The sequence below is a fragment of the Rana temporaria genome, chromosome 4 (genome assembly GCF_905171775.1).
Source record: "Rana temporaria chromosome 4, aRanTem1.1, whole genome shotgun sequence".
Taxonomy (NCBI): Eukaryota; Metazoa; Chordata; class Amphibia; order Anura; family Ranidae; genus Rana; species Rana temporaria.
This window is the reverse complement of record NC_053492.1, coordinates 111,252,326-111,265,463: the sequence shown is the minus strand read 5'-3', so window position 1 is coordinate 111,265,463 and position 13,138 is coordinate 111,252,326. Positions and strand designations below refer to the sequence as shown.

The 13,138-nt window shown below is 41.3% G+C and overlaps 1 protein-coding gene across 1 annotated transcript in view; it reads left to right on the top strand.

The window, feature by feature from the left end:
- Positions 1 to 417: 417 nt before the first annotated feature.
- The window catches only part of LOC120936436 (serotransferrin-A-like), a 62,591-nt gene continuing 49,870 nt past the window's right edge, over positions 418 to 13,138 (top strand). Inside the window, exons 1-3 of the mRNA XM_040348768.1 lie at positions 418 to 524; positions 6,956 to 7,116; positions 11,450 to 11,558. Of these exons, the coding sequence (XP_040204702.1) occupies positions 482 to 524; positions 6,956 to 7,116; positions 11,450 to 11,558 (313 nt within the window). The 5' untranslated portion in view covers positions 418 to 481. The remainder of the gene's footprint in view (positions 525 to 6,955; positions 7,117 to 11,449; positions 11,559 to 13,138) is intronic.

Here is a 13,138-nt window from a genome sequence, read left to right as displayed (position 1 = left end):
TAAGTGTAAACATTATTATTATGATCTTCCGTTTACAAAGTATAATGAATGATGTTATGAGATATTTGAAACAATTTGGACTGAATTAGACTGAACTTACTGTGTATTATGTGTCCTATAATAAAACAATGAAGCACATTATTGGGATGCAAGCAAAGCAGAGCAAATCTCTGACTTGTATCTATGCCAAAGTTATAGCTGGGAATTTCCCTTCTCTTCCCCATGCTTAATACCCTTATTAAAAGCAAGGGTTAATTCGGCCATTCAAACAATTGAGAAGTTGTGTGCCAATACTTTAAATCTGTCTCCAGAAATGACAGGGCGAGGAGGTGGCTGATATTGAGAAACACTATTAGGTAAACATTACAGCAACATGGATTTTGTCCACTCAGCTCCCCTGCTCTTGTATAAAATGCCAGAGACCTTGTTCGTTATTCCTTCACAAACTGAAGTCTGACAGTTTGGGAGATCTGCAGTGACCATGGCTTCTACATTACAACTTTTTCTTTGTCTGGGGATGGTGGGTAAGTAAAAGCCATCTTTTACTTGCAAGACGATGTTACAAATTTATTCTGTGCTTTTTTTTATAACAGAAGAATTTTTACAGAAAACATAAGTTGAGTTGGGAAACATTTTTTAATGTTGGTGTTATAACCATTTTAAATGCTATCTAAATACAGTATTTATGAGTGTTCGTACAAAGGTCCTTATTTTAGATTTTCCATATGGGTATAACTGAGGCATAAAGAATAATTGGGGGATTCTATAAAAATTGTACTGACAGAGATCAGAAAACAGAGTTCTATAGTTAAATATAATGTAGACAGTTAGGCCCGATTGGCCCGTTCAGGTCCGCCTGTCAGTTTTGACGGCGGACCTGAACGGCCGCTCCATGAAGTCCTATGGAGCGTCGGATGTCAGAGGAGACATGTCTGCTGACTAGAGTGACCACGTGTCCCGGATTGCCCAGGACAGTCCCGCATTTTGCAGGTTTGTCCCGGGCACCTTCATTCCAGGACAATACAGTGTCCCGGAATGAAACTGACACAGCCACCCCCCCCCCGGGCCAATCTGATGCCCCAAAAAAGGCCGCCACATCACCGCTTTACTCACTGACAGTACTTGCCCTGGCCGGGAATGCCTGGAGGAGCACAATCCCCGCCCTCTGCTTGTGATTGGAGAAATCATAAATCCTGCCACTTGTGTCCAATCTCTGTGCTGTGATTCGTTACAGCACAAGCCGATTTTTGAGAAGGGGGGGGTGTCCCTTAATGGTAGTTTGGAAATGTGGTCACCCTACTGCTGACATCCGTCCCGATCCGCCAAAATCGGACGGATGGCGATACGTCCCCATCCGTCCATGGCGGATCGGATCGGGTGAGATCTGATGAAAACGAACAGCATGTTTTCATCAGATCTCCCCATAGGAGACATTGGCGCTACACAAGCCCCTCCCCACTCAGTGAGCAGAGAGGGACTTGTCATCCGGCGGCTTAGCGGAGATCAGCGGATAGATCTCCCCCTGAGCCGGCGGACTCCGTAGCGACTGAGTCCGCCTGTGTGGAGGAGGCCTTATGGGTTTCCATTATTTGATTTTGCTATGTACATTCTGGAATTTGGAGACTGCCTGTATTATTATTAGGCAGTGCTCAGGGCATTAGACAGTTTTTAGCTTTGATTGTCAGAGGGGCATGCTCAGACAAAATGATATGGTAGACAAGTGCACCTTGGCATTTCAGATCACTTACGGACAGATTAAACTGCATCTTTGGGAAAAATCCTCTTTATTTTATTTTCTTAACTTTTGGATAGAGTGGGCAGGGTAATTCCACCATTCAAGTTTTTATTGCTGTCCAAGTTTCCATTGGGGGAGATTTATGCCCCATACACACGATCGGAATTTTCAATGGCCTAAAATCCGATGGAATTTTTAGTCGGAATCCCGTTCAAAGCTGTCTTGCATACACACTGTCAGACAAAATTCCGACCGTCCAAAACGCGGTGACGTAAAGCACTACCACGAGCCAAGAAAATGAAGTGCAATGCTTCCGAGCAGGCGTCGACTTGATTCTGAGCATACATGGGTTTTTTCTCCGTCGGAGTTCCACACAGACGATAGGAATTTCCTAATCGTTTTTTTTTGTCCATCGGAAAAAAATAAAACATGTTCTATTTCTAAACACCGACGGGAAAAAGTCAGATGGGGCCCAAACACAATCTGAATTTTTTTTCATCTGGAATTCCAATCGTGTGTATGCGGCATAACCCTTCTATTCAGTTGTCACAGGAGCAAGAGATAAGATTTAGGAACAACAGCTTAAGAGAGATTTTCTCTCATTTCCCACTAACTTTCTGTTACATCTCTGGGGCAGGAAATTAAAGGAAATTTTTCCAATGTTGCACAGTCAATAATAATAATAATACAGTAATAATAATAATAATTGAGTGGGGTTTTAACTCTTTCCTACTCTATCCATAAATATTTTGGCTATACATATTTTCTAAGATCAGTTTGTGCTTTTACACCTTTATAAATGTCATTGTGAATGCCTGGCAAACACAAAGTAAACACATTTCAACTGCACCTTAAAGTGATTGTAAATGATCTCCTTGTAAAGCAACCCATTCAGTTTAACATAGAAATTAAAGGCAAAAGATTTATGTATAGATTTAAAAAAAACATAATAAATACCTTTTTTCCCTTTTTTATAAGTGATCACATTCCCTCTGTTCTCAGCTGCATGAGAGCTGGGGGGGAGGAGAAACAGCAGTACCCCGAGCTTCCCAGTGAATGGTTGTGCAGTGGGGGAGTGTCAGGACAGGTCTGATGATTGGAGGAGAGCAGGCTGAGTTCCCAGCATAGGTAGAGAACTGACTACTGTGTGTTCTCCTGCTGTGTGGTCAGTTTTATTAGGATAGCAGATGGACTGGCAGAATCACCGGGGCTTTCACACAAAGGAAGCAATACAAAGAGAACAGGATACTTTCTCATACAAGTATTTGGTACAGCAGGCACATATCAGAAAAATGAAGTGTTAGGGTAACAATATAAATGCTTTAAAGAGTAAGTAAACCCTGATGGATTTTACTTCATCTTTGTTCCCTGCAAATTAAAAGCATATTGGGCTAGTATGCATCGCATACTAGCCCATTATGTGCCACTTACCTGCAGAAGAAGCCTGAGATGCCAGCGCTGTCCCCGCTGTCTAATCACGTCCATGTTCAACCCCTCTTCCTTCCGGGGCTGTGGACTCTGGCTCTGCTATTGGCCAGAGTCACGTGACATCACTATAGAAATGGCACGGATTATGCCCTTTCTTCAGTGCGCATGCGCCAATTATGTCGGCGCCAGCGTATATGGCGAATATCTCCTAAACCATAGAGGTTTAGGAGATATTTCCAGTACCTACAGGTAAGCCTTATTATAGGCTTACCTGTACTGTAGGTACAAGTGGTTGTACATGGTGTACAACCACTTTAAATACTGTATATCTAAACAGGCCTTGTACTCTAAACCTTTATAATTAAAAGTGGCATTAACCACTTAAGCCCTGGACCATTTTGGTGGTCAAGAACCAGGCCTCTTTTTGTGATTCGGCACTGCGTCGCTTTAACTGACAATTGCGCGGTCGTGCGATGTGGCTCCCAAACAAAATTGACGTCCTTTTTTTCCCACAAATAGAGCTTTCTTTTGTCGGTATTTGATCACCTCTGTGGTTTTTATTTTTTGCGCTATAAACAAAAATAGAGCGACAATTTAAAAAAAAATGCAATTTGCTATAATAAATATCCCCCAAAAATATATAAAAATATATATTTTTTTTTACTACTAATGGCGGCGATCAGTGATTTTTATCATGACTGCGACATATAATAAATTTTGGTTTTTGGGTTTAGTCCTTTTGCTGCCACCAACATATGGCATATGTCTGCAGCATTGGGGGTTTTATACACACTCCCAGCTGCTGTAGCAATGTGTGTAGATCTGACAAGCCAACCGTTCGCTGTTTTTAGTGTATGTTTTATGGAAACATTGTGCTAACCATTGCACTAATATAGTGTGATATAACAAATTGTAACAAATTATAACAAAATTCTTCAGGGTCTTTGCTTTTAGGAAACATATAATGTTTGGGTGGGGTGTTAATCTTCAAGCCTAAAATAATTTTAAAAATGTGTGCAAAAACAGGGGTGAATACCGCTTTTAGACCTTTCCCCTTGACTTCAAAGTATTAAAACCAGACACTGCCAGGAGGTCAGTGATGACAACCTCCATATTAGCCTCAGTGCAGGTTCCTTTTGATCTTTGTTAGCTAAAAAGTCTACACACAGTGGCATGTATTGCAACATATAGCTCATACTTCACTTGATGGCTCAGCATTTATCATCAGAACAGTGTTATACTGAGATTGGTCTGTGCATTGGACAGCATTTTGTGGTGTCAGTGACACCCTGAATGAACTTTAAGAAGTATGAATATAGTCAGTGTAACGAATATTCTAGGTGGTTTGGAGACAGCATTTTTATTTTCTTGAACGTAAAGTGATAGGGCATGCAGTCCTATGTTTAGAGACAAAAAATCTTGCAATTTATCTCATGCTATAAAAACACTGAACATCAACATGGACATAAATTGTCTTTCCTATTTTGTTCTAATGAGTCATTTTGAAGTACAGTCCAGTTGAGGTTGGGGAAATAATATTTTTTTTCTCACTGTTATACAGTATGTAAAGTCAAAAAAGAGAATATTTAGTGGATGTGTGCATATTTTCTTAATTTATTATGACTGGGACCAAAACAATTACCAACATAATCTTTTAAAGGCGAGTAAATGTAAAAAAAAAACGTAATTTTAATATTTATATTTTTTTAAAGGCAAGTAAATATAAAAAAACTTAATTTAAATATTTATAATTTTTTAAAACCAGAGTGTAGAACTTTAGCCCCCGTTCACACTGGAGTGACTTGTCATGCGATTTGACAGGTCAAATCGCATGACAAGTCGCATCCTATTGCTGGCAATCACAATGTACAAATCGGTGTGATGCCAACTTTGCGGTGCCGCATTGATTTGAAAAAGTAGTACATGCACTACTATTGGAGATTTCGGGCCAGATTCACGTAGCGCAGCGGATCTATAGATCCGCTTGATCTACGTGAATTAAGATCCGCTCCCGCAAGTTTAGGAGGCAAGTGGCTAATTCACAAACAACTTACCTCCAAACTTGCGACGGCGTATCCTAACTCCCCCGGCGGAATTCAAATTCCGCGGCTAGGGGAGTGTACTATTTAAATCAGGCGCGTTCCCGCGCCGATTTAAATGCGCAGGCGCCGTCCGCGAAATTTCCCGGCGTGCATTGCTCCCACTGACGTCGCTAGGACGTCAATGGTTTCGACGCTTACGTAAACGACGTCCGTCCGTATTCGAGAACGACTTACGCAAACGACGTTAAAAAATTCAAATTTGACGCGGGAACGCCGGCTATACTTAACATTGGCTGCGCCTGATAAAAGAAGGGGTAAGTATACGACGGGTACGCCGCTACGGAAACGTCGTAAGAAGACTGCGTCGGGTCCGCGTACGTTCGTGAATTTGCGTATCTCGCTGATTTACATATTATTTATCGTAAATCAGCGGGAACGCCCCCGGCGCCATTTATAAATTTAAAAATAGATCCGACAGTGTAACACAGTGTAACACTGTCGGATCTAGCCCTATCTATGCGTAACTGATTCTATGAATCAGGCGCATAGATAGGACCAGTGTAAGTCAGAGATACGATGGTGTATCTGTAGATACACTGTCGTATCTCTTTGTGAATCTGGCCCTTCAGGTGCAACTTGAATAGATATCTGTGCATGAAGCCGCACAGATGCCTTCAAAGTCACACTGAGATGCAGCTTTGAAATAGTGTGATTTCAGATGAAGTCACACAATTTCAAAGCCGCAGTCAAACGGGGGCTTAGGCTTCTTTTCACATATGTTTCCCTATCTATTTATTGTTTGTTGAAAAAACACTTTGTTTACAGGCTTCATAGCTCAAGCTTTACAGACAAAGGTGAATGACCATATGATATCCCTTATCATATGATTTAGTCTGAAGTTTTAGGTGGAAAAAGGAAGCCAATAGACAAACAGTCACTGGTGTGCTGTCTGGGCTCAGGAAATCCTATGTCATGTACTAAATGTTTATTTATAAAACAAAAATAGAATGCATGGAAATAATAAGGCCCTTTACACATGAGACAGGCTCTGTTGGAGTCTGCTTGCTCAGTGGGGAATCTGTCCACTGATCCCCGCTGAGCAGGCGGATGACAGGTCCATGTCTGCTTCGCTTATGGACACAGCCCGCTCTCCTCTATGGGCAGTCGGATGAAAAAGGACCATCTTTTGACATCCAATCCAATCAGCCAGATGGATGGGGAGAGGATCCTCCATCCGTCTCTTTTTAGCAGATAGGATTGGATGTCAGCGGGTGTCAATGGACACATATACGCTGACACCCACTGCTCCATATAGGGCAATGGATGGCCCGATTGGGTCTGCCTAAAAAACAGATGCAACTTTGGAGTCATACAAGTGTGAATGGAGCCTGGAAAGGATAAATAGTAAAGACACAATCCTGCTAACTTCTTCTGACATTTTTTGCCCCTACTGGGGCTCAGTTACAGAGACTAGTGGTATGGGGCGAAATGCATCAGACGAAGTTGGCAGGTGTTAGTGCCCTCACCTCTAACGTTATAATGTTATTGGGAAGAAACATGGAAAGAAACAAGGTTAGATGTCTAACCCTATTGTGTACGTGGATTGTGGAAGGAGAGGATTGACTGGATTGACTGGCACCCCCAGCTGGTGTGTGTGGTGGCGAGTGGTGATAATTAAGCAAGTTTGTGGACAAAACCATTGTAGTTTTTCTTTACTGAAGTCATAATCATCCATTGTGTCTTCATACAGCCCTGTGCCTTGCAAATCCAGTAAACAACGTCCGCTGGTGTGTGAAATCCGAGACTGAGCTGAAAAAATGCAAAGATGTGAGCCAAACCTGTGGAAGTGAACAGGCAACCCTCAGCTGTGTTCTCAAAAGCAGCGTTGATGACTGCCTCAAAGCAATTTCCGTAAGTTCATTTTGAAGATTTGGTGAAAGACTTCCTAAATCACGTAAATGAAAAGAAAATGCAAATAAAAAAAAAAAGCATGGGTACTAATGCCATGAGTACTTACATTCACTTGCCTCTAGGGAGCATAAAAGAGCAACTGACATTCCTGAAAAACTCTTGTTGCCTTATTAAAGTGGAGTTTCCATCCCAAAAAACTATTTTCATTATTGTGCTCATTAGACCTAAAAAAGTAAAAAAAAATGTTTTTTTTTACTCATCTGGAAATGCCTGTTGCTATGCGGTCCCACGAAATCTGCCTTTGAAATCACCTAGGATTCTGACATCATCTCCCTCTAATGCTCCTGGGAAATGTGTGTCATCATTTCCCAGGATGCAGTGCGCTGTCCAATTATCACTCCCCATCCAAGACTTTCAGGAAGTAAGTGCTTGTAGGCTTCACAATGCCCACAAGCAAAATGACAACAGTGTGGACATAGTTTTATAAACTATCTTTTTTGAATATCTATGCGGATCGGTGGCAGATTGTAAAATAGTAAGTGACCGGATTTATTTTATAAAAACGCAGGATGAAAGGACCTACATTTAAAAAATGCCAATTGTGGTTGGAACTCCGCTTTAAGGAGTCTGTTTATACAGAGATGAATTTAAACTTTATTTTACATTTTTTTTATATTGATGGCTTTCTACAATTTACAGCCTAAAACTACTTAATTTTCATTTCATTTCATTTTTAACTTTCATTTTATTTTTTATTTCATTTTTTTTCATTTTAACTTTTCATTTTTAAATTAAGCAAAAGCCTCTTAGTTTTCAGACTTTTTGGTTAAATTTCCTATGCTTTTTTATGATTTTCATTAAAATACTTTACATCTTTGTCTATGTAAAGTGAACTAGAAAGGGGGTCCTTCCATGAGGTGGAACAGTAGTGGGGGGAGGGGGGGGGGGGGTGAGAGAAAGAGATTGTGGATAAAAAAATGTCAGTGTCATGAAGTCCAAAAATTCACTATCACATTGGCAAACATTGATAATAACTGAAATCCTCCCCTCTGGCCTCAGACAACAACACAGACAACTCTAACTCTGTTTTCTTTAGAAGGTAAAAGGTTAGCTAAATCAGACAATTTCACTTAAAAAGATTTTTGAAAACATACATTAAGAACAGGGACGGACTGACCATTCGGACACTCGGGCACTGCCGAGGGCCCCATGCCACTAGGAGGCCCCATTAGGGTTGCCAGCCTCAGTAAAACCAGGGACAGTATGTAAAAATCTGTGTTTTTAAAAAAATACCCAGATTATAGCTGCCCCGCCTCTCCAGTACCTTTTCAGTGTGTATGTGTATTCTGTTTGTATGTATACTGTGTGTGTATGTGTATTCTGTTTGTATGTATACTGTGTGTGTATACTGTGTGTGTACATTGTGTGTCAGTGTGTGTATACTGTGTATGTATACTATATGTGTGTGTGTGTATACTGTGTGGCCCCATAATCTATTGCCTGGGGGCCCCCATGATCTCCTATTGCCTTTGGGCCCCATAATCTCCTATTGCCCGGGGGCCCCATAATCTCCTATTGCCCAGGGACCCCATGAGTTGTCAGTCCGCCCCTGATTAAGAAGTAGATTGAGATTCGTCCATTCCCGTTCATGATTTGTCAATCTAACAATTGACTTTTTATGAACGGGTTTGTTGAAAAGTTTTGCAGCGCTGGTCAATGTATTCTGACAGGAGAGGAGTCCTGCTGTCAGAATACAATGACACAGCAGGGAGGGTTCCCGTATCCACCTTGAATGTGTTGTTGGGGGAATCAGTTTAGTATTTTAATTTCAACCCGCTGGCTGAGCACAAAAAAATAAAGCCGAGGATCTCGATGGGCGAAACACATTGTTTTCCTCGTCGAGTTCCTTGTTAGGCTTTTGAGGAACTCGACAAGCCAATTTTCTCCATTCCCGTCAAGGAAATAGAGAACATGCTCTCTTTTTGGTTCGTCGAGTTTCTCAACAGTTTCCTCAACGAAAATGTACACACGACCGGTTTCCTCGGCAAAAAAATATCTCCCAGCAAGTTTCTTGCTGGTTTTTGCCCAGAAACTCGGTCATGTGTACGAGACCTGAGCCATGTGTGGCCAACTTTACTCTTTAAATTTGTGTGTACCCTTAAAACAACTAAGCATTAGCTTAATAATTTTATATTTAAAGTGATACTACACCTTAAAAAAACAAAACAAAAAAAAAACATAGTGCTGTAGCGTTTAGCGCTTATTTTGCTTGCAGGTCCATTTTTCTTTTAACTCTGTGACTGTTTTCCAGTATTCTTTTTCAAAGTCAATACATAAATGGATTTAATACGCTAATGTATCACTTTCACCAAAAATCTTAAAGTGTTACTAAACCCAATAATATGAAAATAGTTAATCTGCCCCCCTCCACAGTGCCCACGGCTTACAAATCTTCTTTTTTACATTAAAATACTGCCACTATATACCTTTTTGGATGATCTGTATACCACGGTAACGTGATAAACTTTACAGTTTCTCCAGTGCTGAGAGTTCAGGTAGGAGGGGATTTACACTACAGACTGAATACACGCCCACATGTGTGATGCCAATATCATGTGACTTGGCTATCTCTGAGAACAAGTATATGTTATCTTCAGCATAAAAGACACACCTGAGCATGTGCAGGCTGGCTATTGCCTGTGTGTTAGCTGGCCTTACCAAGCTAGACATTGCAGGAGGGGAGGATCCAGGGCTGGACTGGGACAGAAATTTGGCCCTGGACTTCATCCAGACTGGCTCACTTTGACAGGTCTCTCCCATGGCGGCCGGACAACTCCTGCACCCTCCGGCCATCCAAGCCCCCTCTCCCCCTTCACTAGCCACTAGACGTTCTATTTATTAGAGTAGAACGGCTGGTACTGGTACTCTTATAGGCAGTACCAGTGGGGAAGCTAGACATTATTTCACCCGGGACAAAGAATCAGTTCGGTGCCCCCCCTAATGGGACAAGATTAGGCAGAAGTGAGGCCATAGCTGTTGAGTCAGCTGTCATGCTCCTCTATAATCCCCCCTGCTCCTCCCCCTGCCTGAGCGCTGCGGGGAGGGAGAGACAGAGGCGGTCCGCTGTCACTGAAGCTGGCCCACTGAGCCATCAGCCCACCGGGAAACTCCCTGTAGTCCCAATGGCCAGTCCATCCCTGGGAGGATCTGTGCATACAGGATAAAACAGCCTTTTTACACAATCCTAGGGAGATTTACTAAAACCGGTGTACAAAGAATCTGTTGCAACAGTGCATAGTAACCAACCAGCTTCTTGATTTTATTGTCAAAGCTCAATTGAACAAGCTAAAGTTAGAAGCTGTAAACAAGATTGGTTAATATGGCGCACTCAGGTTCAGACTCAGTACAAATAAGAAGGGATTGGGTGGAGAGGCCAATGGAATAGTAACAGTTCTTTTTGACTGTTTAGTCCATGTAAAGTTCAAAATAATAGTAATAAGTAACTGTCCAGAGAAGGCTGCCGATTCAAAAAGTTTTAGAAGGAAAAAGAAAACTCTGAAATATAGATTTGGCATAGAGAAGAGACAATTGGTTCATTAGTCACAGGAGGGGTGTGTGTCATAGAGTCCAGCATCCCAAGACATTAGGAAAAGACAGGGGGGTCTGAGTGATCCCCCCCTCCGGATAAAGAAGCCACGGGCGGACCACGCCATATAGAAAATGGATTTATTGGTAAAAAATTGCAAAAACAATAATAAACAAGACTAAATAGAGGTACAAATTGTACTGCCAGTGAACAGTCATACTGGACTGGGATACTTCCCTCTATCTATTAATCCAAGGACTAATATTCTGTGGCAGAGGGCTGTGGTTTCATGGCCTGAAGACTCCCTTTATTGTCAGCATAAGCCATTCTCTGAGGACATTGCAATACGTGGATTGAGTAAAAAGGACTAAGGGGAAACAATTACACAACCAAGTCCTGAGTCTCATACTGTATGTTAGGGCTCTTTTTTAATTTTCTGCAGGTTTTTTTTTTTTTTGCCCGTCAGTTCTCAAAAAGAAAAAACTGGAAAGGTAGAATCATATTGTATAATAAATACGTTGTATCGGTTGAATAGAGGATGCTTCTGGCATATTCATCTGCAGGGTTTGTTTGAGTCTACCATCCCTTATCTAGTTCATATCGCTGTATTTAAAAACTTTTCATTTTGCTAAATCCATTTATAGTTTTGGACAACATAGGTCAGATATAAAGGAGTTAGAAACCGTTTAGGTACCATTATGATTTTATGCAGTTTTTAGTTTGCCACTGAAAGTGTTTGTTTTTCAGGAAGACACGGCGGATGCAATTTCTTTGGATGCTGGAGAAGTTTACAAAGGTTCCTTGAAACCTTACAACTTGAGACCAGTTGCTTCTGAAAACTATGGCACGGGGAAAGGTAGATTGATCCCAACACTTGAAAATAATTATGTCAATCACGCGGGCTGCAGGCTACATAAGTGAACTTGGTTCTCTACTGAAGGCTATGGGATAGTATATGTCATTGCTTTCTCTTAATGGTCTGTACAGTACCTGCACACAATGGTTGGCAATTCTGCCTAAGGTAGGACCAGCCAAGATGCAGTCTGCATTAAGTTGGTATGTTTTTACCATATTCATAAACATTTTTTTGTCCCTCATTTTGGTCCGATATATATATAGATGTATATAAAATGCACTTTGTATCTATCAAAAAAGTGTTTCCCAGAGCTAAACATTTCATGCAATTTCTAAATTGCTGCATTTGTAATTTCCAAAAGCCAATATAAAGGAATAGTAGCATACCTCCCAACTTTCTGAGATGGGAATGAGGGACACCTATCGGCAAAAGTATGTAGGCATAGGACACACCCCTTGCCACGCCCCCTTACAGGAGAATTGTACAAAAAAATAAGATTGGTTAAACCCACGAGGGCTTTTTTTACCACTACTATTTCTTTATATTGGCTTTTGGAATTTACAAATGCAGCAATTTAGAAACCAGATAAAAGGTTTAGCACTGGGAAACACTTTTTGATAGATAAAAAAAGCATTTTATATACATCTGTATAGATCAGACTAAAATAAGGGACAAATGAGGGACAGAGGGACATTGCTCCAAATCAGGGACATTGCTCCAAATCAGGGACAGTCCCTCGAAATCAGGGACAGTTGGACAGTTGGGAGGTATGTAGTAGTGGTAAAAAAAAAAGCACTTGTGGGCTTAACCAATCTTGTTTTTTTGTACAATTCTCCTATCCTCCTTTAAAGGCGTGTAAAGGTATGCATAAAAGCTGTTCCAGAGTTTAGTAAATGAGCAGAAGCTCTGCCTGTAATGATGTGTACTTATACTTATATCTATACTTGGTGTTAAAACATCACACAGCCAATCATCCAATCGGGTGCAAGTAAAAATGCTGTTTTAAAAAAAAAAAAAACCTTGCACATGCTTGGGTACTCTCTGCAACGTGAAGCTTTTCCTCATTTACTAAGCGCTGGAGCAACTGTTCTTGCAGAATGCAACTGTCTAATTGCCATTAGTAAACCCACCTCCATGACTCAGCTGGCTCATTAAAAACAGTACACTCACTACACGGCTGATGCATTATTGAAACAGCTGTTTACAAGGAGGTGGGATGGGACAAATATAGCATAGCTCCCAACTGTCCCTGATTTCGAGGGACTGTCCCTGATTTGGAGAAATGTCCCTCAGCCCTGGTTCACACTGGGTACGATTTGGAACGATTTGAGATGCGATTTGACATGTCAAATCGCATCTCAAATCGGCGGCAATTGTCGGCAATGGCACTGTCCTAATCAGTGCAACGCTGCATCTGCGATTTCAAAAAGTAGTTCCTGTACTACTTTTTGCGATTTCGGGCCGCGATTTACATTAAATTGCGGCCGAAATCGCGGCAAAATCGCGGCAAAATCGCAGCCGCGAAATCGCGGTAAAATTACCGCGATTTTGAATTCGCAGCAGTGTGAACCTAGGCTCTG